A 24251-nucleotide genomic window follows, 5' to 3' on the forward strand; every position below is an offset into this window, starting at 1 on the left:
GGGAGGGTTCCAGAGCTCGGGCCAAGCCCGAGTCATCTGGCACAGGCCAGACATTCGTGTCTAATTGCAGGGCAGAGGTACCCACAGAGATTCTCTCCTTCTAGAAGTTAATTAAATAGAAAGGTTTTCAGCATTTTAAGTTCCATTTGGAAAGTCACTACCTTGACCTCTCAGTCTCTAAGTAGCCAGTCTTCTCTCACTTGCTCATAGGCACTCCCTATGAACTTGGAAATCCACTCATAACTGACTTGTTCTACTGTTGACTTCTGCTTTTATAAATTGGAGCAAAGAATCCTGTGGCACCTTATAGACTAACAGACGTTTTGGAGCATGAGCTTTCGTGGGTGAATACCCACTTCCTCAGATGCATGTAATGATTCTTTGCTGCTTTTACAGATCCAGACTAACACGGCTACCCTCTGATACTTGCTTTTATAAATTGTATCACTGTCAGTCTCTCCTCCCAAAGAGTCAGCGATAAAAGGGCTGGTCCAAACATCACCTATTCCCTCACACAGTGCTGATGGAGTATTACCTGAAGTTCAAGATCTAAACAGATGTATGTAGTAACAAGAGAAAGCAGAGGATTGGAACTAGAGACAGCTTCAGTGGGCACATTTAAATCCTTATTCTTGCTCTCAGCACTTAATGTAAATGACCAAAGTACTTGCAATATTCCCTATTCTAGGAGAACACAGTGAATTTCATGGTAAAGTAAATTAAGCAAAAGGAAAACTTGTGACAATTCAGTAGGAATTACTGATAGTTCCAAAAGGAATTAGAAAATGTTGACAAATGTACATTTGAAAATACAAATGTCTGCGACATGTAAAAATCTGGGGGGGAAAAAAACCTCTTGCAAAAACTTTAAAAGGTGGGGTAAAAAGTCTTCTCCATGCCAAGACTCAAGTTCAAGTTTTTCCCTAATCATAACACTGTTTTATAAGGGAAGTTCTGAGCTGGAGCAGGAAAATCAATTCACAGAAATAGGCCCATATTCTGTAACTGATTTAGGGATCTTTAAACACAAAGCATTTTTAATTACGCATTTCAGACCTTTAAGGTTGTGTTACACATATGCAAACACACATAAATATAACAGATTCTTTGTGTTCATATCAAACTGTCACAAAATTTTAATGCAATAAGCAACAGTGGTGCAACTAGCAAAATCTTTATACAATGTATATCTGCTGTGATAATTTTCTTCTTTATATTTTTGCATTAAGATACTCGTGTCTTTTGGGGAGAACAGATACCCTTAATAGTTTACAAGTTTGTTCTAGAGTTAGATATTCTACGAACATTTTATTCAGGAAGAAATCAGTCTTCTAGTAAGGAAGCATTATATTATTTACAAAGACAGTTTGAGGTTGCCTGGTTCCAGAACACAGGTTGTCAAACACAAGGCAAAACTGATTGGACACACGCACACCAGCCTTTCTAACTCTTCCATAATGTTAGAAGTAAATATACCCAGAAAATATGATCAGAATTCCAATCTTCTTGTTTTTCATCGGTACATCCTCCCCTCTCACTGAAAACATGAGCATATTGCTCTTCTTCAGTAGCAAGGGAAAACCTACAATGGATCATCTTTTAGGTCACTGCACGTGTTATTTAAACAATTTCAGCTCTTGTGAATTCTCCAATAAAAAAACATCATATCAACATGCATCAGTGTGGGATATTAACTAGTCAACACAACAGTTTTTGCTTCCAGTTCAGCCATTTTACCTAAACTGATCCAGGTTATCTTCAGAAAGGAAAACTTAAACCATGGCACTTCAGGCTATAAAAGAGGGATCCATAATATGGAGATTATGGAAATTATAAAATAAATTATCATGGTGACCAACTCTACCTCTAATCCCACCAAGAATGTATCCTAGGCTCAGTTTTCCCCTTACAATTGTCAGCTCTTGTGTTTTTTTCTTCTTATTGTTACCAGACATTAAACAGACATCTTAGTCTTCTCAGACAGAGTTTAATACACTAATTTACCTTCTCTCCCTTGGAAGCTGTATCAAAAGGGAAATAGACACTTGATAATTCAGCCCTTACCAGTATTCATGAACATACAGTGGTGTCAATGATGGCCATGCAGTACAGCTTCCAGAATGAGAACAGGAGAAAAATTGAACGTTTCAATCTTTCTTGCAAATGTTTTGAAGGAAGGCAAAGAAAGGAGAGAGAAAAAAGGCAGAATAATTCATTTGAAAGTAATTAGAAGTGCACATTCCAGTGAATCCAACTGTCATGTGCAAAAGGTTAAATAAACAACATGAAACTTTCAAGACCTATAGAAGGATAGCAAGTGCACTGAGGCATAACCTGAATATCTAAGCACACTATTAGTAGGAACTGAAGGAATCAATTTCCCTGTTCACTTGCCAACCTTATAGGATTTTGTTGACCCTGCTTTGCATCTAACCCACATAACTGTAATGCACTGTGAATGAAAAATAGCCCTCCCTAGGAAAATTAGATATAAAACTCTAATTTAAATTCATAAAATGCTTTCCTGGTTCATATTTCCTGGCTGGAGACAATTCTTTAGTTCAGAAGGTGGAGAAAGCTACTGAGGAGGGGCTGTTCTAGATTTGATTTTGACAAATAGGGTGGAACTGGTTGAGAATTTGGAAGTAGATTGCAGCTTGCGTGAAAATGATCATGAAATGGTAGAATTCATGATTCTAAGGAATGGTAGGAGGGAGAACAGCAAAATAAAGACAACGGATTTCAAGACAGACTTCAGCAGACTCAGGGAGTTGGTAGGTAAGATCCCATGGGAAGCTAGTCTAAGGGGAAAACAGTTCAAGAGAGTTGGTAGTTTTTTTAAGGGCACAAAAGCAAACTATCCCACTGTGTAAGAAAGATACCAAGTATGGCAAGAGACCACTCTGGCTTAATCAGGAAGTCTTCAGTGAGCTGAAACTCAAAAAGGAATCCTACAAAAAGTGGAAAATAAGTCAAATTACAAAGAATCAATATAAACAAATAACACACATATGTAGGGACAAAATTAGAAAGGCCAAGCCATAAAACAAGATTAAACTAGCTAGAAATATTAAGAGTAACAAGAAAATATTCAAAAAATACAGTAGAAGCAAGAGGAAGACCAACGATAGGGTAAAGTCCATTAATCAATGAAGGGGGAAAAACAATAACAGAAAATGTGGAAATGGTAGAAGTATTAAATTACTTTTTTGTTTCAGTTTTCACCAAAAAGGTTAGTAGCAACTGGATGGCTAATATAGGGAATGCCAGTGAAAACAAGGTAGGCTCAGAGGCTAAATAGGGAAAGAACAAGTTAAAAAGTACTTAGGCAAGATGTCTTCAAGTCAGCAGGGCATGATGAAATACATCCTAGAATACTCAAGAAGTTGACTGAAGGGATATCTGAGCCATTAGTGATTATCTCTAAAAAGTCATGGAAAACAGGCGAGATTCCAGAGGACCTGAAAAGGGCAAACATAGTGCCCACCTATAAAAAGGGAAATAAGGACAACCCAGGGAATTACAGAGCAGTCAGTTTATCTTCAGTACCCGGAAATATAATGGAGCAAATCATTAAGCATTCAATTTGCAAACATCTAGAATAAAATAAGGTGATAAGTAACAGTCAGCATGGATTTCTCAAGAACAAATCATGGCAAACTAACCTAATAGCTTTCTTTGACAGGGTAACAAGCATTGTGAATAGAGAGGAAGCAGTAGATGTGATATATCTTGACTTTGGTAAGTCTTTTGATACTGTCTTGCATGACCTTCTCATAAACAAACTAGGGAAGTACAATCTAGATGGTACTACTATAAGGTGGGTGAATAACTGGTTCTCAGAGAGCAGTTATCAGTGGTTCACAGTCAAGCTGGAAGGGCATAACGAGTGTGGTCCAGCAGAGATCAGTTCTGGGTCCGGTTTTGTTCAATATCTTCATCAATGATTAGATAACAGCATAGAGAATAACTTATAAAGTTTGCGGATGATACCAAGCTGGGATGAGTTGCAAGTGTTTTGGAGGATAGGATTAAAATTCAAAATGATCTGGACAAACTGGAGAAATGGTCTGAAATAAATAGGATGAAATTCAAAAAGGACAAATGCAAAGTACACCACTTAGGACAAAACAATCAGTTGCACACATTTAATATGGGAAATCACTGCATAAGAAGGAGTACTGCAGAAAGGAATCTAGAGGTCATAGGGGATCACAGGCTAAATATAAATCAGCAGTGTAACAATGCTGCAAAAAAAGCAAACATTATTCTGGGATGTATTAGCAGGAGTGTTGTAAGCAAGACACAAGAAGTAATTCTTCCACTCTGCTCTGCACTGATTAGGCCTTCAGGAAAGATATGGACGAATTGGAGAAAGTCCAGAGAAGAGAAACAAAAATGATTAAAGATCTAGCAAATACGACCTATGAGGGAAGATTGAAAAAATCAGGTTTGTTTAATCTGGAGAACAGAAGACTGAACGGGGACATGACAACAGTTTTCAAGTACATAAAGGTTGTTACAAGGAGGAAGAAAAATTATTCTCCTTAACCTCTGAGGATAGGCCAAGAAGCAATGTGCTTAAATTGCAACAAGGGTGGTTTAAGTTGGACATTAGGAAAAACTTCCTAACTGTCAGAGAGGTTAAGCACTGGAATAAATTGCCTAGGGAGGTTATGGAATCTGTGTCATTGGAGATTTTTAAGAGCAGGTTGGACAAACACCTGTCAGGGATGGTCTAGATAATACTTAGTTCTGCCATGAATGTAGGAGACTGGACTAGATGACCTCTGGAGGTCCCATCTGGTCCTATGATTCTATATTCAGAGGTAGGAACTTTAGCTTTATAATGATTACATCTGGTCCAAAAACTGTATTTTTTTTACATAAAAAATAATATTGTTGTCTACATTTTCCATTGAATTTCTCTTAGTTCCATAGAAAATCTCCATGAAAATTTTCAGTTTTTCAGCAAAGGTGGACATTTTCATGAGAATTTCTAAGTTGCCCAAAACTGATTCATTTTTCATTAAAAAACGAGTTTTGACCTCCTCCTTCCCCCTACTAGCTCTCATAATCATACTTCTACAGGATATACATCACTAGCCTGTGATCACCAATTAAGCATACATGGAGAGATTCATGTGGTGTGGTGGGCTGGCAGAAGGCCCTCTTTTCATTACTAATTGCCCTGCACGGGTGTGAGCTGGGGATGGCACTGAATTGCAAAAGTACTGGTGCACCTCATACTTGTCATGGAAAGGATTTCTGTGCTGGTCACATATCCTACTGCTTGTGAAAGGACATGCCGGGAGCAGACCAAATATCAGTGTTCACTCTTATCCGATAGACTACACCCCCTGCACAATTGTCTGCCTATAGGCTGGAGTGGAATCTGTGCAGCAGCTCCACCCTCCTATATCCAGACCAATCCCTTGAGCTTGATGTGGGTGGAGTTAATTCATTATATGCATTAACAAGCTCCTGCCCTGAGAAGACTAAACAAACTCATGCGCAAGGATGAGAGATACAAAAAAGTAGGCCACAAAATACTACAAAGGCGGCACTACAGTACAGTATTGTCACAGAGCACATGAGAAAAATCTAAGGAAACTGGTGATTGAATGTGATACAAATGAAGTCAAACAATATTTATCTGTTAGAGTAACAGAATTTGCAATCTATGCTACTGGACTTTATAAGCTTCAAGAGAAGAGACAGAAATAGAAAACATCACTGGGACCTCACAGAGTTTCATACTTTCATAACAAGTCACTAAAATGTTGCCTTCAACCTTTTTTCAAAAAATAAAATGAGTTCCCTATACTAGTTATCAATGAGAACTGTTTTGTTGTATTCACCAGTAGTTTCTTGGTCACAAAATCTCATTTTTTAAATATGACTTTACCAAGAACCCACCAGGCTTTTCAAAAAGCCTATTTTCAAAAAATATTCTCTGAGAAGCACATAGTTCAATTAACCTCAAATATCCAGAATAAAATTTGTATCCAATTAGAGACCACAACATTTTAGGAAGAAAAGAAGATTCTGTTGTTATTTGTTTTAAAGAATATTAGGGGGAGGAAATTTAACTTAGAATGTTATGTGTTACATTGGTAAGCCTGTTACAGTCTACAGAATTGCTACCTGGCTCTATAATCAGACGTTTTGCCTGGAGGCCTAAGGATAGTGTTGTACAGAGATATGTGGAAGAGCTGGGTTTGATTCTTGCTCCTATCAAACTTGCCCTCTGGGGTGTCCATGAATACAAAACCAGAAAAAAAGAATTGTTATCTTACAGCCATATCCCCGTGGACATGTGACCTTTTCAGAGTTTATAAACTAAGCAAGATATGCCTTGGTCTGAACTCGGAGAGGACAATTTCTGAGGAGTTTTCTCTTTTGTGCACTAGAATATTCATACTTTCTCTTGCTGCATTTTTCTCACTTTAAAATAATTAATTTTTTTTAAATAGGAAATTCTTTGCAAGCTCTCATTTTAAAGTCCACAAAGAAGTGGATTTCACAATAACCTTAAGTCTTCCTAAACGTTTGCATGCATGTATTTCAACAGTTTATTTCGTACATGATCACAACATGAGGCAATGCTGCATGCTATTCAGCTAGTAATACAAAATCAAAGAGAAACTGCATCTACTGCTATAATTATAGATGTACAAGTACAGCATTTTGCATTATTTTACATACATGTCTGGAGTTTTTAAGCCTTCAACAAATGCTATAAAGCACATATAGCTAAAATAGTCAGAGTCCTTTTGCTTCCAGGAGAGTCAAAAACTGGAACCACATTAAGTAACAAATTCCTTTAGTCTCATACTCTGCTCTAAGGGTGGGGGAGGAAGACAACTGAATAACTAAATGAGGAGCTTTTGAAAATCTGTATATTTTAAGATAGCTGTTTAAATATCAGCACTGGGAAACTGTTTTGGTTTTTTGTTTGTTTTCTAGCCAAGAACTTGCTATATTCTGCCAAAGCAATACTATATTCTGCTTACAAAATCACCTCATTTGCTTATGTTATTAAGACTTCACAAATTAAAACCCAGGCATTTCAATGGGCACATCAGCTGTCAGATCCCAATGGATTACAAGTGGCAAAGTCTACACCCATAATCCTGCCCAGCAGGTCAATGTGGGCACATGAAAGCTATGTGTCTGAAGGGAAGAAAACCAAAGAAGAGCTCTCTATAAGCTCAAAAATGTCTCTCTGTCAGCAACAGAAGTTGGTCCAATAAAAGATATTACCTCACCCATCTTGTCTCTCAAACTTTTTGTGAGAGTAGATATTTCAGACTCAACTCTTTTGTCCCAATGTCAGCTCTCAGCTTAACTATTCTGAGTTTCGAAACTAAAGCTATTTCAAAAAGATCTGTCTCCTTTGAAAAGACAATACACTACATGGGCTCCAAAAGAGGAGGTACATTTCAAAGTATGCTAATGAATTGGACCCATCAAGTTTAAGGCACCAGCAGAGGGTCTGCAGGAGGCGTGCTTAGAAGTTTCTTCCCCATGAGCCCAGCTGTAGCTTGCACTCTAAGACCCGGTCTACACTAGAAAATTAGATCAGTATAACCATGTTGCTCACAGATGCGAAAAATCCATACCCTTGAGTGGCCTAGTTAAGCCAAACTAAGTCCCCATATAGACAGTGCTATGTGGATGGAAGAATTCTTCCACTGACCTAGCTACCGCTTCTTGGGGAGATGGACTACCTATGCTGATAGGAGAATCGCTCCTGTCAGCGTAGGTAGCATCTAAACTGAAGCGCTGCAGTTGAGCAGATGTGCTGTTGTAGTATTTTAAGCACAGATATATTCTAAAACAGACTTTGAGTAAGACTAAGGTAGAGAAGAAATTTTCTTTGAGGAAGGTTTTGTGGTAAATAAAGCTAAAAGAAGATAAGACTTCTTATAGTTAGGTAATAGTAAAACCTCATACTACATATTTAAACTAGGATTTCTAAATATTGTAAACCAAGAAACAAACTATAATAGTTCTCTCTGCAGGAAAACAAGGGTTGTTAAAACAGTGGTGGAAGAAAGTTTCAAGTAAATAATTCACTGACTCAAATTGTATACATTTTCTGAGTTATGTGCATCAAATAGAGAAATAAAATACAATCCTTAAAGTATTTGCCATTATGCACTGTTGCTAAATGAATTTATGAGTATTTTTAAAAATAGTTGCTAATATTTTAGGTTTATTTGCATAAATGATAAAACTGAAATAGTCTTTGTTTATCCACTTACCAAATAAACTGGCAAGCTTGGAGAAAAGGATTCCTCCAAGACTTTTCTAACACTACAAAGCAGAAGTGTTTTTTAGGACCTGCTGTTCACCAATATGCTGTATAATTAATACTATAATATAGTCTATCTCAAGCACCACTACAGTCTGTCAGAGTTGGAAACCTGATGAAAAGATTTTATTTCTAATATGCTTTTTTTTTTTTGTATTTTTTTGAAAAATTGAAGGAATTCTTACATGCAGGGAGTCAGATTTCCAAGTGCAGTATAATTACTTTGGAAAAGTAGTCTCTTTGTTTCATCTGAAAGCCTTCTCTGAAATTCTGAGTACTGCTAAGCAGTACTGAATTTCTCATTCTCCAAAATTATGGTTTGATTCTTATATTATATCCCACTATAACGCCCATCCCAAAACAGATCATCACTCATTCTCGAATCTGAAACTGACAGAGCTGTCATAAAAACCTTATTAACCCTCCATTACTAAAACACCACTCACAGCTGCCAGCAAGATACTTTCAGGACAAAAAATGGATTGTTTCCCCACCATTTATTCCAGATTATATACACGTCTATTTAAACCTAATATTTTATTTTTATGTTAATCTCTACTAAGAATTTTTGATGTAGTGTTTGAATATGTAGCCATTATGATAAATTCTGAAAAATTATGTACTAAATCAAGAATTGAAACTGGAAATAAAACTATGAAAATATACCACAGCACCAGGATTTAATCTTTTCTGCCATTTAAGAAAGAGGGCTAACTAGCAAATTAAGGCCCTTACACCTGCAATTAGATCCAGAGGAGCAGACCCTTGCACTTAAAGATTCTGAGCACAATCAGTGAGGCTCCATACAGGTGCAAGGACAGTTTGTGTGAATCTGACTGCAAGTTGGGTCTCAGAGAAGCATAACTTACAAATTCAGGAATTCTAAAAGTTTTTGAACATTTTCAAAGGATTGTTTGTGATGTTTCTTTTGAGGATTTAGTCATTCCCTAGAAACACACAAAAGATTAGAATTTAATGAAGAGCCAGATTATTCTGCTCTCAGAAGAAATACTGTAGCAAGTCATAATACACAAAAGGACTAAGATCAGAAACTACATTTTCCACTAGGAACACAACACCAGAAAGACACAGAAAACAAAACAGTAGCATACAAATTTAATATGAATTCTCAACAGTTCTAGCACGAGAAACACCACCACCTAGTGTCCATACAACTACAGCTATTCACAGTAAATTTATTCAACATATTTTGCTCTCTTATCCATAAACAAACATTTGTTTTTGTATTAATTTGTTTTTTGAAACTGTTCTAACACTTTACAAACACTGTGTCCACAAACTATGTTTTAGACTGTTTTTGGTGTGTGACTGGGGAATAGTCACATGGCAATGTTCCTTCCTGCTCAGACTGAATGACCAGAAAAAGAAAGGATATTAAAGAGGGCTTCATGGACATATTTTTCACAAGATTAACTCACCAGGACTGTTCTTGTGATTGTGAAAACAGTTCTTCCTACTTTAAGTTAATTATTATTTACTATAATTCTATTAGGTACTTAGCAAGGCAGTATATCTAGCAGCAGCCAACAGAACATTCATTTTAACAAGCCTTTTACTGGGTCATCTGCTTGTACAAAACTACTCAAATAAGCGTCACTCCAATCTAGATCTGCCTATTTTTATTTTTTGATCTAGAGATGTAAAGCTTGAAAGGTTCCATGGTTTGTGACATTTACACCCACACTCCATTTATCCTATGAAGTTTAATAGAGAACTCGGTCTTTTCCATAATATTTTTTAAAAACAACATATGGCTGGTACACAGCAAGTATAACGTGCTCTATTCAGTTCTTCAGGCTGATTTAGAATGTCTATAGGAAGGACAACCACCTTTTACACACTATATGTTTAAGAGTAATTTTTATAGAAGATGGTTGGTTTCATCCTTTTGAAATTCTACTGACCTGATTCTCAGGTCTGGGCAAGCTTGTCTTTTTCACTACCCCAGATTATGAGGCTGTTCAGGCAATTAACTATTCCTAGAGTGCAGAAGCATTCCAGCTACACTACCTTTCTGTTGGCCACAACCCCTATGAAGTGCATTGTCACAGAATTGCGGCAATCAATTTACAGCCTGAAGCATGAAAGTTTACTACCCCATTACTGCATGAAAACTATCTAGGTAGGAATTGTGCAAAATATAAGAACGTAAGAATGGCCATAGTGGGTTGGACCAATGGTCCATCAAGCCCAGTATCCTGTCTTCTGACAAGTCACTGGCGCCATTCAGAGGGAATGAACAGAACAGGGCAATTATCGAGTGATCTACCCCATCATCCAGTCCCAGCTCCTGGCAGTCAGACGTTTAGGGACACCAGAGCATGGGGTTGTGGCCCTGGCCATCTTGGCTAACAGCCATTTATGGACCTATCCTCAAATGAACTTATCTAATTTCTTTTTTAAACCCAGTTATACTTTTGGCCTTTGCAACATCTCCTGGCAACAAGTTCCACAGTGCGTTGTGTGCTGTGTGGAGAAATACATCCTTTTCTTTGTTTTCAGCTACCTATTAATTTCATTGGGTGACTCCTGGTTCTTGTATTATGCGAAGTGATAAATGACACTTCCTTATTCACTTTTTCCATATCATTCATGATTTTATACACTTCTATTGGGTCCCCTTCTTAGTTGTCTCTTTTCTAAACTGAAGAGTCCCAGGCTTTTTTAATCTCTCCTCATTTGGAAGCAATTTAATACCCCTAATCATTGTTATTGCTCTTCCCTGTACTTTTTCCAATTCTAATATATCTTTTTTAGAGCTGGGGTGACCAGAACTGCACATAGTATTCAACATGGGGGTGTCCTATGCATTTATATAGTGGCATTATGATATTTTCTGTCTTATTAGCTATCCCTTTCCTGATGGTTCCTAACATTCTGTTAACTTTTTTTGACTGCAGCTGCACGTTGAGCAGATGTTTTCAGAGAGCTATCCACAAGGACTCCAAGATCTCTTTCTTGAGTGGTAAAAGCTAATTTATACCCCTCATTTTGTATGCAGAGTTGGGATTATGTTTTCCAATGTGCATTATTCTGCATTTATCAACACTGAATTTCATCTGTCATTTCATTGCCCAGTCATCTAGTTTTGTGAGATCCCTTTGTAACTCTTCGCAGTCAGTGTTGGACTTAACTATCTTGAGTAATTTGTTATTGTCTGCCAACTTTGCCACCCAGCTGTTTACCCTTTTTTCCAGATGATTTCTGAATATGTTGAACAGCATAGGAGCCAGTACAGATCCTTTGGGACACCACTATTTACCTCTCTCCACTGTGAAAACTGTCCATTACTCCTAATCTTTATTCTCTATCTTGTACCGAATTACTGATTCATGAGGGGACCTTCCCTCTTATCCAATGACTGCTTTACTCCTGGGGAATTCTTCACCAAAAATTAAAAATTCTGCACCAAAAATTTAAAAATTTTGCACACTATATTATAAAATTCTGCAAATTTTATTTGTCAAAATAATACTACATAATCACACCAATTTCAATTATTTTGGTAATTTATTTCAAAACTAGGGTGACCAGATGTCCCGATTTTATAGGGACAGTCCCAGTTTTTGGGTCTTTTTCTTATATTGGCTCCTATTACCTACCACTCCCTGTCCTGATTTTTCACATTTGCTGTCTGGTCACTCTATTTCAAAACACCTGTCAGCAAGTATGTCTCTAACAACACAGACACACACAAGAATTCCCTCAGGACTAGAGTGTTAAAGAAACACCTATGATCAACCCAGTTCCTGTTTCTCTGCACCCATCCCAACCCCAGAGCCCAGCCGGGGGGCAGCCACCAACAACTCCTCCCTCGGAGTCCACTCAGAGGGCCCCCCGCAGCCAATACACCCGAACCTCCTTCCCCCATGAGCCTACCTGTGGGGCCCTTCCCCCCGCACCCCAGACACCAACTCCCTTCCCTCCCAGAACTCAGCCGTGGCCTCCCCTGCCTAGACACGAGCTCTCCTCCCTCCCAGAATGCAGCCGCGGCTCTCTTCCCAGCCCAGACACTAACCCACTCCCTCCCAAAGCCAGCTGACCCCTAGTGGCAACCAGCAGCACTGCAGTCCGTTTCTGTGTGGGAAAGGAAATTCTGTGCAAAAAACATTAATATTTCTGCAAAATTCTGCATTGTACAGCGGAGCAGAATTTCCCCAGGAGTACTGCTTACTTTACGTAAGAACCTTTGGTGTTTGCCCTTTTCAAAGGCTTTCTGAAAATCCAAGTACACTCTATCAATTGGATCATCCTTGTCCATATGCTTGTTGAGATCCTCAAAGAATTCTAACAGATTGGTGAGGCATGACTTCCCCTTACCAAAGCCATGTTGACTCTTTCTCAACATATCATGTTTATCTTTGTATCTTATAATTCTGCTCTTTATTATATTTCAACCAATTTGTCTGCTGCTGAAGTTAACAAGTTATTTTAAAAGAAGTCAAGATAAAGTAGAGCAGTTGTGCATATACTAAGTTAGACTTAACTGTCCATCATGGAGTGGACTCTCATGGGAGTGAGAGATGCACAAAAGGTAAATATCTTACATTAGTAAGAAACTCAAAGTAGAAAAAATGAATAGTAAGCTATAGTGAATGAGCTTAACACTCTGGTTTCTATTTATAAATAGGTATACACATGAGGGAAGAGAAAGAAATTTACATATATTTACACAGAAAAGGGGGGAAAGTGACCAAATCATGTAAATAGTTTCCCTAATTAATACTTACTGCTCACATCTTAGCTTCCCTTATTTCTGCAGCTACAATGTTTATCCAGCTGTAGATTTTTAAGACAGTATCTTGCTGCTGCAGTGCACAGTCAAGCCCCAGAGGAAGAGCCAGAACAGGCAATCTAGGTGGTATTTCTTTTTTAAAAAGAGAAACTTTGAAGTCACGTGTAAGACTATTTCTGTCAAGGACGTCAAACTTGCAAAACTTAGCAGATTCACTGCATAGCTCAGTTAAGCAGCACTCTATATCCCTGTTCTATTCAGGTTCTTATACTGTGCTCTCACCATAGTATCTGAGCACTTGTGAGCGATGAATTAAGACTAGTATCTGTCATGTGCTGTGACTTCCCCATTCCTCTGCTCTTTCCAGCAGGGAAAAAGGTATAAGGATTTGTCTTTGTTTGTTCTGTAATAAAAACCTAGTGCTTCATAAGACCAGGTTGAAGAATTGTGCTTTGCACTTGGAACTGAAAGTAGTGAGCTTTGAGGTGATGCTTTAGAGAAAAACCATACAGTAAATCTATGGGCAATGGTCTTCAGTTTCATTTTTGCTTGTCCAATTTTTAGTCCAAAATAATAAAAGCCTTGTGGGACAAGACTCCCTTTTCATTGTACTTGGTGTGCCTTATGGAAACTCCCTGTAAGATTTCTAAAAATGGTTTAAGAAATTCACAGCAATGAACATCACCTAATTAGAGGTAGGCAAACATTCACTAGCTACTCTGTGGGAGAGTGTTTTTTATTTTCAGCCCTTCCCACAATCATATTCTATTTCAGGAGTCGGCAATCTCTGGCACACAGCTCCCCAGGGTAAGCACCCTGGCGGACTGGGCCAGTTTGTTTACCTGCTGTGTTGGCAGGTTCAGCTGATTGCGGCTCCCACTGGCCGCAGTTCACCGTCCCAGGCCAATGGGGCTGGCGGGAAGCTGCGGCCAGCACACCCCTCGCTGCTTCCTGCCGCCCCCATTGGCCTGGGATGGCAAACCGCGGCCAGTGGGAGCCACGGTCCGCCAAACCTGCCGACACAGCAGGTAAACAAACTGGCCCGGCCCGCCAGGGTGCTTAGTCTGGCGAGCCGAGTGCCAGCGATTGCTGACCCCTGCTCTATTTTTTTTTAAAAGTCCATCCACAATCAGTTCAGATTCTTTAAAGGAATTAAGGAAGAAATTAAGAGGACGGAGATAAAAAGTCACTATTTAAGATGAAGTTTAAAGAAGGCAAATGTTATGGACTGAGGGTACATAGTTAGAGCTAAATTCAGACCAGTTTTAAGCAGATGCAACTCCACTGTGATCAGAAATGTTACATCCCTTTGCACCGGGTAGATGTGAATTTTGCCTTTGAGAGCTCAGTTCCTTGGCCAATACACCAATACATAGAGATACTGTAGTTTCTTTGATGATACATAGTGATCCACACTCTGTACTAAAAGGCATCACTGAGAAAACAATTATTTTCACAGAATTAATTAAAGGAAATAGGTATAACACAGTATGCCCCATCCTCTGCCCCGACTTTTCTTTAGCTAGCTGGTGTAATGCAGTCGCAGATATTATTGTAGATATAACCTAGAGTTGAAAAATAAAAGCTCCATAGCTGAGTAAGCCATGCTATGACACAAAAGAGGATGGGAAACTGACAATGGAAATGAGCCACCTGGCAGCTGATTAAATAGCAACCAAAAATTAATACAGGTAGTTCTCCTCAAGCTGTTTAAATTGTCACCACCCTACTTAGCAAACATAAGTACCGGAGATTAGTACTTCAGCGGTCATTTAGGGCTATTTATGTGCAGCCAGATATGGATCTTACCATCATGTCGGCTGGGAGAATCACATCCTTTCTGTGGAGTTGCCACTCGAAGGAAAATCTGTTGTCTCCATGAATGCCGGCGAGTCCTTATAGGGGTGTCATTGCCAACATCCAGCTGGCTTTGTTTAGACTCATAGTCACTAAAATTACAGAGTACAGAATGGCTTATGAATAAGTTATGACAGACACAAGAGTCATCCAATGACACTGAAGTGTTAGGTTTCAGTGGACATAAAAAACAAAGCTATCAAGGAAGGAAGGCTGTGTCCCTCACACATGCTAGGTCAGCCTCCCTGGGTTAAATGGGTGAAATTCACCCCATTGCTGCAGGCCTGCACAAGGTCATATGTATCACTCAAGTTAGTGATTGGGGATATGGCTTTGTGCAGAGTTTGCTTTCCAAGATTTAATGAACTTATTGTCAACATTTTACAATTTATTTTGTGATCATACCTAAATACACACAATGTGTAGCAGGTGTACATACAGAAAATAGTGCGTATACACACTAACAAACCTTTACATTATTTGTTAACAGCACTTTTCATTTCTCTAATCCCTTTAATTAGCGGATCTCAAGGAGCTCTATTAATATCAGTTAAAACTCTCAACTCCTTGTGAATTAGATGCATATCATACTCCTTTTTCATATACATAAACTAAGTAACATAGAGATTAAGTGACTTTCTTCAAGTCATGCTATAGAAATCAGTCACAGAGCTAAAAATAGTACTCAAAAATCCAGCCTTCTATTCCTTTGGTCTAACTGATAGGTTTCACAAAGAGTGTTTTGTTAAAATTCAGAATTAAATAATGAACAACAATATCTGTCCATTTAAAAATCCTAATGTTACCTCTTCTAGGAACTCAAATCATTCTTTATTTTTCTTTTCAACTACCATGGATTGAGAGTGTTGTGGGAATTTGTGTTGAACGCTGAAGGGGACAAATAAGTTTCAAAGAGCAATGGTAGTAACTGATTTTCTAGGCCAGGAATCATTTCAATAGGCTCATTCCAGCCTGAGAACATTGATGTAGTGTGGGATGTACCCTGTATTTTCTTAATGGTGAACTGGTAATATGGATGTGCCCCTTTGGGTAGAAGTAGTCAGACAGTGGGAATTTAAGTTGCATTATCACAACATCTGGGTTCAGAAATGGACAGCAGATCCATAGTCCTTATAGAACAGAAACCATGGTAACCTCTCGACCTTTGATGGCATCCTCATTTAACTTACTTCATCTATTATGCAAGTGAATGATAAATTATTAATTTCTACAAATGCATAAAGTGCTCTCAAAATTAAAACAAAGAATCCTTTGAATGATACAGTTTTACCTCCAGGCTTAAAGACAGAACCCTACCTTTTTGCGCTCCTAAAGTCAGAGGTGTTATTTTCATCTACAGGAGCCAGAAATTTTAAGAAATTTGGCACAGAGGAGGAAGAATGAAGCTTTTTCCGTAGGGCAATACGGACGAAGGTGCTGAGAGTGCAGTTGGGAAAAGTGCAGTTTAGAATGAGGAAGTGTAAATATGCAGAATAAAAAAAAAATACACAGTGCAAGCTTCAAAACAAAAATACTTTCAGGCACGAATACAAAGGAAAATAAAGTAAAAACTAAAATTGTGTAACAAGTTCTACTCTGAAATCATATTTGGGTCACCTAACTGTTCCAGTATTAATATACTTTAATAAATTAATTGTCTGCTATGCTCAAGGATTCATCACCCATGTTTCAACCATATTTATTTAATCCTATAAGAATTCATGGCTATTCTATAGCCAAACAGCTGCTAAAATTGGTAGGCACATGTTCCAGTGTCCCACGTTTTTGGAGGGGTGGAGGTGGAAAAAGAGTTGACACTTCTGTAACTGGTACGGGGAGGGAGGGCAGCAACTGAATAAGCTGACTATGCAAAAGTGCCTACTAACATAGTAACTTTCACACAACAATAGAATTTTCAGCATCTGATTGTTTGGGTTTGTTACTCTTGTGTGACAGGCAGAAGCACCAATTAAATCTCACTAGAAGCATTTCAGCAAATACAACTCTTGTTCCCAACGTTTGTCTCCTAAACTACCTTTACACGAAGCTCCTACGGCATTCAGAGGAACATTAATGGGTAGTGGTTTAACAAGAGCAGCTGAGTTAATGACAATTTCTGTCTGGAATGGAAGCTGATAAAGTCATCTGATGTGTGGTAACTAAAAGGTAACATTGCTAAGAACTAAGAAATCACACCAAAATACACTACTTGGGGTGAGTTATTCTGTTTGGGTCTCTGTAAGTCTCTCTTGTTGAAGCTGTTCCACTTTGTATTAAAAACACTTGAATAGCCAATGAACTAGAAAGAATTATTCTGTAGCCTGGTGGTTAGAACACTCACTGGGGAGGTAGGAGACTCAAGTTCATGGCCCTGCTCCAATGACAAATTATTTATACACAGTGGGACAGATTCAGCATGAGATTGAGATCCCCCACAACAGAATATCCCATAATCCAATGGCTAGGATGCTCTTCTGCAACGTTGGAAAACACAAGAACAAATCTATTTTCCACGACCGGCAAAAGGGGGAATTGAACCCTGGTCTCCCACATTCCAAGTGTGGACACTAGCCACTGTGATAAATGTTATAAGGGAGGCCACGGCGACACCTCTTCCCCACCTCTTTCTGTTTCGTGAATGGCGCCTAGGCCTAAAAGAAAAAATGTTTTGACTGAAACTATTTGGTGAATTCACATCAGAGTCACAAACAGTTTCAGGTTGCTTAAAATTGTGTTTTTGGTGAATAAATTATTCATCCAAAAATTTTCACCCATCTCTAGTTTTAGGGAGCAGCTGGTCTTCTGGCCATAAGGTGGAATGAGTAGCCCTGTCTGTAATTTTTCTCTCCACAAATGCTTTGGCTATAAGGGCAAGAATATCAAACTATCATTTGCTGATGCGGGAGGAATAGCTCAGTGACTTGAGCATTGGCCAGCTAAACCAGGGATGTGAGTTCAGTCCTTGAGGGGGCCATTTGGGGATTTAGTCAGCGATTGGTACTGCATGGAGCTGAGGGTTGGACTAAATGACCTCTCTTCCAACCTGATATTCTATGGTGCTGAACGACTCTCCACAAGGGAGACTTTTATTACCCTTTTCACCTGGTCAAATTTCCAACACTTAGCAAGTCACTTTCTCCCTCTCCCCTTTTCAATCACAAGGAGCAGGGACCAGTATCAGTGTTACTTTGAACAAGGCAGAGAGTGAAACTGAAAAATTCTGGAGAAACAGAGAGGTGTGAGAGGCCTTGGCATCTAAGTTTCAGGCACAGTTTAACCAGGGCTGCTTTCTGATTCATCACAAGAGCAACCGACCCCAACATATCAGCTGTGTGTGAGAGCACCTGAAGTAATTTCATTCAGTCAAAATGAAAAATTAGATCAAGTACCCTATGCTAAAATGCAGTGCTACAAAGCATTAGGAGAGGAGTTTATTTTCCCCTCATGTAAACACATCCTCTCTGGTAGGATTTTATTATTTATTTATTATTATTACTCAGTCACTGTGCAGATAGTGAGTGAGTGTAATGCAGTGTTGTGTGTTTATGGTACAGTAGAACAAACACTCCCCAAACTATATACAGCTGCTATCTCACCTCTTTTGTGCAACATGCGCACATTGTTCTCTGCTTGAATTATGCTTTAGATATTTTAAAAAAGTGAGTGAAGAGGCCGAGGGATTAAGACGAGCTAGAGGAGAGGGAGCTGAAGACTGACCAGAACAGCTTTCAGACTTGCCAACAGATGTGCTCAAACTGAACAGTGAGATTCCAGCCATGTGGGGGGGATGAGGTAAGAAAGAGAGAGAGAACAAATCTCAGAAACAGAGTAAAATGAAATGCGATTGCTTATCTAGCCTCATTTTAAAATGTCCTACTACTGCTAGATAACAATTACATAAATTTCTGATTTACAGCTCTATCTGCAAGGCCCAGAGCACTGTAACCTAATCCAGCAAAGTACAGAAGTGTTTGCTTATAGGCCCTGATTCAGCAGGGTACTTAATCACATGCCCAAATTTATACACATGTTCCAGTGCTTCACCGGATTGGGGCCAAAATGCTCAGCATCTTGCAGGATGGTGTCTACATGTACTGTGGAAACTACCTGTAAACCAGGGGTAAGATTTTTCAAAGGAATCTAAGTAATTTAGGAATCTAAATCTCATTGAAAGCTATTGGGATTTGGCCTAAATCCCTTGGGTACTTTTGAAAATTTTATCCTACAAATTTTTCTGAGAGCTCCATTTTCCCAACACTGTGTACTTCTTGCTTTTATTAGCTTGCTGGAGTATACCACTAAGAGCCCAATCCTTTGAGGATTAAGTGCTCTCTGCTGCTCCCACTGACGTCCTAGGATGGGACCAAAACAGGAATGGCAAAGGAAATTAAACATATATTCAACTTTTAGCTATAGTCCCACAGTAAAATAGGAATGAACTGAGAAAGCAGAAGCAAGTAGAAAGTTTTAAGGAGGCACTTGTAAAGTTAAACCAACAAGTGCTAAATTGCACCACAAAAGCCATTTAGCATTTAAAGAACAGAAAGGTTCAAAGAAGGGACAAAAAGGCAACTTGGGTTATGTTTCCTTTTAAATAACAAAATTCTCTTTTTTCACTGTTATCATCTATCTCAAGCATTTACCTTTACCACTCTGCCTTCTGCAGGAAAAGTGAGCCAGCACAGAGACAGATTTACTACTGTCTAGCTTGTGTAAACTAGCAGTTCTGCCAGAGAAACAGAAGTCTACAGACAAGAATGTTTCCACAGTAACTGGAAAAAGCCAGAGAGAGAGGGAAGGAGAGGGGCGGTGGAGGGGAAGTCCTATAAAGCTTAGTGAGATTTAACGGGTGTAAAAGCAAGTCCTTAAAGGAGGACATCTGAAGAAGACTATTAAAATTTTATTTTTGTCAGTGAAACTTTGCAGCTTAATCAAGAATTGCTTTTATTGCACTGGCTGGTTAAAACTGGACAGGAGTCTGTTCTCTGACACCGATTAGACAATTTTATCCTTTTTTTTTAAACAGGATTCCTCTTCATAAATATGAAATAGAGAGGCATCACAAGAACCAGATATTATTTAGACTGCTTTCAGATACACCCAGCAAGAACTATTTCACATTGGTTGCACAGGTAAACTAACCTCTCATCATCCACTTATATCATGCTTGTGTAGTAAAACTGCTTTCTGACACTTACTGTGGAATTGAAAGTTTCATATTTTGTCTCTCTCCTTGAACAATACAAAATGAGCAGAGAAGATGCTCTTAAATATAACATGTTTTAAGGGGATGACACACTGCTCTAACGCTAAGCATTATGTTTCTCTTTTGCTAAATGAACATACCTGATCTGCAATGAACATCCCATAATTTGCCTCAAAATCTATCAAACAATATCCTGCTTTTAAAATGAGTCTTACTTTCGCTTGTGAGGAGTCTCTGTGCTCACTGAATGATACCTCATAAGTTTCCTTTGTGGAATAGATGGTGATGTTTCAACTGGTTCCAAAGATTCCTGGTATTCAATAGGCAAGTGACTCAATGTGTTTGCTCGCCGGCGAAAGCCTTGCTGAGGTAATTTATCAGGCTGCTCGATGGGGTGACTAACTAGGTCACTGGAGAGATCTCCCACAGATTCATTGGTCTTGGCAGGAGTCTCTGGAAGTGGGCCTTCTTTTTCACACAAAGATGGTTCCTAGCAATATAAAAATATTTACCCATGTAAAATGTGATTTATAAATAATAATGTGAGGTTCTCTATCCCAGGCCTATTTTTGACACAATAAACAAATCTCCTTCCTGCTACAAAGACATTTATTTCTAAAGAAGACTACTTTTAATCCCAGCTGAACATTTCCTGAAAACAAACACAGTCCAACGTTTACAAGCTTTCCTGCCTAAACTCAGGCACCCAAATAAGAGTGGCTAAGATTTTCAAACACAGTTGAGAACCTGTATCTCCCAACATGCTGGTGAAAGCTCAACAATTCTCCACGTCAGACAACTCTTATTTAGATAGCTAACTTTAGACACTATAGTTTGAACATTTAGGCCATGGTATCTCACACAACGGCCTAACCTCTAATGTTTCATTACTAATCAGCAAGGCAGACACATGCTATTATATTTATGCTTTACAGAAGGGGAAAAGGCTGAATAGTAGTTATCCTCAACACCTGAAGAGGAAAACCTGAGACAAGAAAGGGGCAAATGAATATATGATATGTCATTGTCATGAAAGCATTTCGGACTACACAGAATCCATTTACATTGAAGATTTAACATAAAACTGAACTTTTTATTGGATCTTTTTCTTTAAAAAAAAATCACTCAAGATTACAAATGCAGATGCATGAGTCTATCTAGGTACTCATATTGACCCTATGCCCATTGTATATGAGCTCCTCACAAATAATGAATTTATCTTCACAACAAACCTGTAAGGGAGAACTGAGGCATAGGCACACTAGGAGTGGAACTGTCACCCACTCAAGTCAGGACTTATTCAAAGTCACATAGGAAGCTTATGGCAGAACCAACAACTGACCTTAGGTCTCCTGACTTGTCAGTAGCCATACCACAAGACCATCCTTCCTCTCTGCTTCACATTTAACTTATTTTACTAGAATCTCAAACCATACCATCAATACATAAATTCTTTACATTTAGAAGTTTAATTCTATAGTCCTTGTGAATGTACGACTCCCACTGAAATCCAAAAAGTTGCATTTACTTTCAGTGGTGTTAACTAATCACCACATTGGAATCAACAGTCCTGAAGCTGACACCTCATTTATGTTCATTGTTGCAATCTCAGAAAATGAATAATTGCCCAAATTGGGCCCACTAACTCCATATTTTCTGAGCACCAGGAAAGAGATTATAAATTATCTAAATGCCTAAAATTTCTGAAAAAGAGATAGTGATATCTCTTGGAGAAGCTGCCAGGATAAGAAATTCCATTATGATCTCTCAACATGTTAACTCAAAATTGCTGTTTCTTTATTAGAGAGACAAGGTGAGAGGTAATATCTTTCATTGGACCAACTTCAGTCGGTGAAAGAGAGAAGATTTCGAGGTACACAGAGATCTTCTTCAGGTCTGGGAAAGGTACTTAGGCTATGTCTACACTGCACATCTTACAGAGGCAGCTGTGTCGCTGTAAGATACGCAGGGTAGCTGCTCTTTGTCGGCAGGAGAGAGGTCTCCTGCCGACAAAATAAAATCACCCCCCAAGAAGAGCGGCAGCTCTGTTGGCGGGCAAAGCACTGTTCACTCCGGCACTTTGGTAAAACTTTTGTCAGTCAGAGAGGTGTTTTTTTTCACATCGCTGACAGACTTACTGATGTAAGTGCGGTGCAGACATAGTCTCTGAGTGTCACAGCTAAACAAGTTAGAGCAGATTGTTTAGCACAAGTAATAAGCACATTATGAGAGATCATTCAATGTGAAGTGGCACATTAACACCCCTGCAGTCAGAGGACAAAAAAAGGGGGTGGGGGGCTTAGAGGGTTTCAAATTGTTGTAATAAACCATAAATCCACTGTCTTTATTTAGATGATGATTTTTAGTGTCTAGCAAAGGTATGAATTTAAGCTCCCAGGCTAATATTTTTGAGGTGTTGTGCAGGTTTCCTTTAAGGAGAAGGACTGAAAGATGAGATGTGGAGTGTTTGTTTTATGAAAATGATCGCCTAAGTGTGATACAGTGTTTTTGTCTTTTATGATTTTTCTGTGTGAGTTCATTCAAGAGCTTAGGTCTGGTCTTCATTACAGACCTGTATCAATATAACTATGTTGCTCAGGGGTGTGAAAAATTCATACCCCCCATGAGCGATGCAGTTATACCAACCTAACCTCCCAACGTAGACAGCACTATTTCAGTGGGAGAGCTTCTCAAGGAAGTGGATTAACTATGCCAGCCGAAAAGTACTTGCCATTGCTCTTACAGACTTGCCATTAGTAATTATCTGGTTTCACCCACATAGTGATTATCAGGGCATTTAATGCACTGGATGAGGTACACCGCAAACTGTGATAGCAATGTGTAGGACTCATGGATCTTAAAAGATGTGTTGTGGGGAGTATTGATCATTGTAGCAGTGGAAATATGTCCACAGGTTTTGCATCTGCTGTTATGGCAGGGACTGGTGCTTCTTTGAGTTGGTGGGTCCTAGTCAGTGGGGAGCTTGTTTCTGACGATTAGCTTGACAAGGATGGAAGGGACGTTGTTTGAAGGCATGAAGAGAGGGTTTGGAAAAGATTTCTTTCAGGATGCGGAACACATTGAGTATGGGTTGTTATTGTTTAATGACAGCCCATAGGGGTTCCAGTGTGGGGTGGTAGTCTCATATCCAAGGATGTGGTTTATGACCATATCATTGCTCAGGGGTTTTAGATGCATTTTAATGTGGAGTGCACACCTGAGTAGGTTGCCCACATTTCTTAAGTTGCCTGCAGGAATGGGGTGAGCGGAAGGCAGAATTCAGGCCTTGATGTTGCAAGCTGATATCATGGGCAAAGCACCATTGACTTCTATGTGGCTCTGCATGGCACTAAGGATCTGCCCTCTGGGCCAGAATGCAAGACCAGGGCAAACCTTGGTAGAAAAAAACCCCACATTCTTAGCACCAAATTGTATCTTATTATTCATACAGCTACATTTTTCATGTCTGGTGTTCTGTTTTTCTTCCCACACAATCAACTGGATTTTTTATTCATGAATTCATGAAAAAATAATAAATATAAGACATTAACAAAATAACAAATATAAGATATTAAAATAGACTGATTACACCTACACATCACGTGATTGTAGCCAATTTTACAAAAAAAGTTATCGGAAGATTCTCAATTTATTCAATCATTATAGTGATTACTTACTTTACTTGTGCTGCTTAATGTACTGGATAAGGAGCTGTCCAAATCCAAACTTCCAGAACTTTCTAGTGAACCTCTGGCTTTACTACCCTTTAGAAATAAAGTATATTAAGCAATCAGAATTAGAACTCAAAAAATTGCATTCCAACAGAACATCCTTGCTGGAACTGTTAAATCACTGATTCTGCCAGTATCAAATTAAATTTCCTGAAATGCCTAAGAATAACTTGTCTCTCCACAAGAAACAGGTGCTTCCTTCAGGAAGGCCACAAATATTTTAAGGACCCTAGCAATTAATACACTCATGCAGGTCAAATTATTAATTTTTTTTCAGCCAGGACTGCGGTTGGCAACATCATATCCTACAAAATATATATGTGGAAAGGGTTTGAATAATCATGTGCTTGAGACTGAATTACAAATATGATTACAGCACCT

The 24251-nt window shown here is 38.7% G+C and overlaps 1 protein-coding gene across 10 annotated transcripts in view; it reads right to left on the reverse strand.

Moving 5' to 3' along the window:
- Positions 1–24251, reverse strand: part of TBC1D1 (TBC1 domain family member 1) — a 191815-nt gene that overhangs the window by 54371 nt on the left and 113193 nt on the right. For 6 of the 10 annotated variants that reach the window (XM_050947338.1, XM_050947337.1, XM_050947343.1 and 3 more), the window contains 5 exons: positions 23817–23903; positions 20394–20629; positions 18530–18688; positions 16251–16370; positions 14886–15025 (listed from right to left, as the gene is read on the reverse strand). In XM_050947338.1, coding sequence (XP_050803295.1) covers positions 14886–15025; positions 16251–16370; positions 18530–18688; positions 20394–20629; positions 23817–23903 — 742 coding nt within the window. Of the gene's footprint in view, positions 1–14885; positions 15026–16250; positions 16371–18529; positions 18689–20354; positions 20630–23816; positions 23904–24251 lie in introns of all 10 variants that reach the window. The other 4 variants (XM_050947340.1, XM_050947339.1, XM_050947342.1 and 1 more) reach the window with 4 other exon arrangements.

Source organism: Gopherus flavomarginatus, chromosome 3 (assembly GCF_025201925.1).
Source record: "Gopherus flavomarginatus isolate rGopFla2 chromosome 3, rGopFla2.mat.asm, whole genome shotgun sequence".
NCBI lineage: Eukaryota > Metazoa > Chordata > Testudines > Testudinidae > Gopherus > Gopherus flavomarginatus.